The sequence below is a fragment of the Nycticebus coucang genome, chromosome 6, assembly GCF_027406575.1.
Source record: "Nycticebus coucang isolate mNycCou1 chromosome 6, mNycCou1.pri, whole genome shotgun sequence".
Lineage (NCBI taxonomy): Eukaryota > Metazoa > Chordata > Mammalia > Primates > Lorisidae > Nycticebus > Nycticebus coucang.
In genome coordinates, this window is record NC_069785.1 from 56740 (window position 1) to 59334 (window position 2595).

Genomic DNA, 2595 nt, shown 5'->3' on the forward strand with positions numbered 1-2595 from the left:
GGTTTTTTGCTTATGATTTCTTTGGCTACTTAGGCTCTTTAACAGTTCCAAACAAAGCATAAACCTATTTTTTAGATTAATTTTTGTAGGCTGTGCTCATGTCATCCCCCCAATTTATAGCCAAACCTAATGCAGTGAATATTTCTCTCTGTGTAATTATACTGGCTTCATAGTTTTAGTTTTATGTTTAGGCTTTTTTTCCCCAGAAGTGTTTGTTATGGAGACCATCTTTTCTTCATGAAGTGGTCACCAAAGTCAACAAAAGTTTGACAAAGTCCAATATCCCTTAATGACAAAAATGTGCTCAGCAAAAACCTAGGAGGAGTTGGAAAGTGCCTCAGCATAAAGGAGAACAAGTGCGACAAGTTCACAGTAGGCATGATATTAGTGTCAACACTAGACTTGGCCTCCAAGACCTGAAACTAAACAAGGACGCTCATACATATTCCATTCACCATTGTACTGTAAGTCCTAGTTAGAGCAATTCTGCAAGAAAAGAAGTAAAGTTGCCCACCTGGGAAAGGAAGTGGTAGAAGAATTCCTGTTCTCCCATCAGTGAACAGGGCTATGGACTCCTGTTTGTGTCAGTAAATAAATATTTTTCCTTTTTCAGAGGGGCTTAAAATGTGTGTGAGAGGTTGTGGATATTGTACACAAGTCGTTTACATTTTCTTTGGAATAACACTTTAAAGCCAGATCTGAAAAAATTAATGTGCAATTCTCTCTGCGTAAAAGAACACATGCATTTCTTGACATTGATCATCCCTTCCACTTTGGTTGATATCAAATCATTTCACTTGTGAAACCTGTGCAGGTAAGTTTAAGGCCCTCTGTGTACCATCTCTAACCAGTTCCTTTCCCATCATCAACTGAGTGTGTATCTAAGTCTGGACCCAGTTGTACTCCCAGGAAAGCAAATTAAAGTCAGCTATGTCTGGGCATCCCTGGGAACAGTAATGGAAAGTCCAGGGATCATTGGCTACACATAGAAGGAGCTTCACCCCAGTCTCCTCTCCAACTTTGAGGAAACTGTGCACACTCAACAGTCTGACCTCACTCCCTCGTAGGTGTGTTTTCTGCTGTTGGCAACAAACTCTCATAGCTATGCAGCACAGTACAAATGATAAGCCTTTACTTAGTGTAAGACCATGGTTTCACAGAAGTGAAATGTAGAAATACTCATATATATGGCGGCAATGTAAAGTGACTTCCACATTCATGGAGCTCCACATGGAGAATATGAAGGGGTATGTGTGTGTCTCATGGTGTGACAGATAGGTCCAATATCTAGGACCTATTTTATGTGTGAATGAGACTAGGATGGAGAATGTCTCCACAGCCCCGTGAGCACAGAACCATCTTCACTGCAGGTGCAGGGGGAGGCAGGTCAGGACGTGCTGTCAGCCAGCCATTCCTCTATGAGTCGACTCCAGCTGTTCACCATCTGCTCGCTCATAGGCTGATGAAGAGGGAAGTCAAGTGTGCCACTCTCTGTACCCACAGGCCTAAATGGGCACAAGAACACAGTCTATTATCCATGGACTATTTCTATAGGAATTCACACATGTGCAGACTCATTGGTCAACATAAATGTCTTTACACACAGTCAATGTAAAAATTTCATGGAGTGACCCTTTTACTTTACCAATTTTTTTCTGCTCTCTGTTAATGAAAAAGATGCTAAAGGTGAATGTAGGAGTATAATGCCCACTCTCCTCCAAACAAAAACCTCTCTGCTTCTCAAAGGGAGAGGACAGGGCATCTATCCTGTCCTTTATTCCCATTTACCAGAATGAGAACTACAGCGGATGAGCCTCTAAGCAGAAGACTCTGAAGCAACAGGGGCCTCATAGCCTTGATTGCATCCAGCCACAGAACACTCAGGGGACTTCGTGGCCTGACACACCTCGTCCTGAAATGGGCAGGCGACCCCAATGGAGAATAGACATGAAAGTTCACAGCTGAGTGCTCACTCCCCTGTTGTGTCCTGAGACCTCAGACCACCTAAATGTTTGCAACCCAGGTGAGGTCAATGCAAATCTCCATCAGCTCCACCCTGTCCTGTGTTAAAAAGGCCAGCACAGAACCTGGGTCAGGGATTCCTGAGCCCCACCATGGACATGCTGTGTGCCACCCTCCTGCTGTGGACTATACCTTCCTATGAGTGCTCTAGTCTGGGACTTCAAAAGGAATAAAAAGGGTCTTCTTTTTTCTCAGTCACCTTCAACCTTCTTCTGTGCTTTCTCCACAGGGGTCCTGCCACAGGTGATCCTGAAAGAGTCTAGTGGACCAGGGCTAGTGAAACCCACTCAGACCCTTACATTGACCTGCACCTTCTCTGGGTTCTCACTGAGCACCTCTGGAATGGGTGTTAGTTGGGTCCGCCAGCCTCCAGGGAAGGCCCTGGAGTGGCTCACAACTGTCTGGTGGGATAATGACAAGCGCTACAGCTCAGGCCTGAAGAGCCGACTCACAATTTCTAAGGACACCTCCACAAACCAGGTGGTCCTAACAATGACCAGCATGGACCCCGCAGACACAGCCATGTATTACTGTGCACAGAGAGCACAGATCCTAAACCTGAGGTCATTCTAA

General features: G+C 44.9%; 1 gene segment (V, D, J or C); it reads left to right on the top strand.

The window, feature by feature from the left end:
* Positions 1-2114: 2114 nt before the first annotated feature.
* On the top strand, positions 2115-2595 carry LOC128587702 (immunoglobulin heavy variable 2-5-like). The segment is given in 2 exon segments: positions 2115-2166; positions 2252-2595. Coding segments are annotated over 2 exon segments (396 nt in total).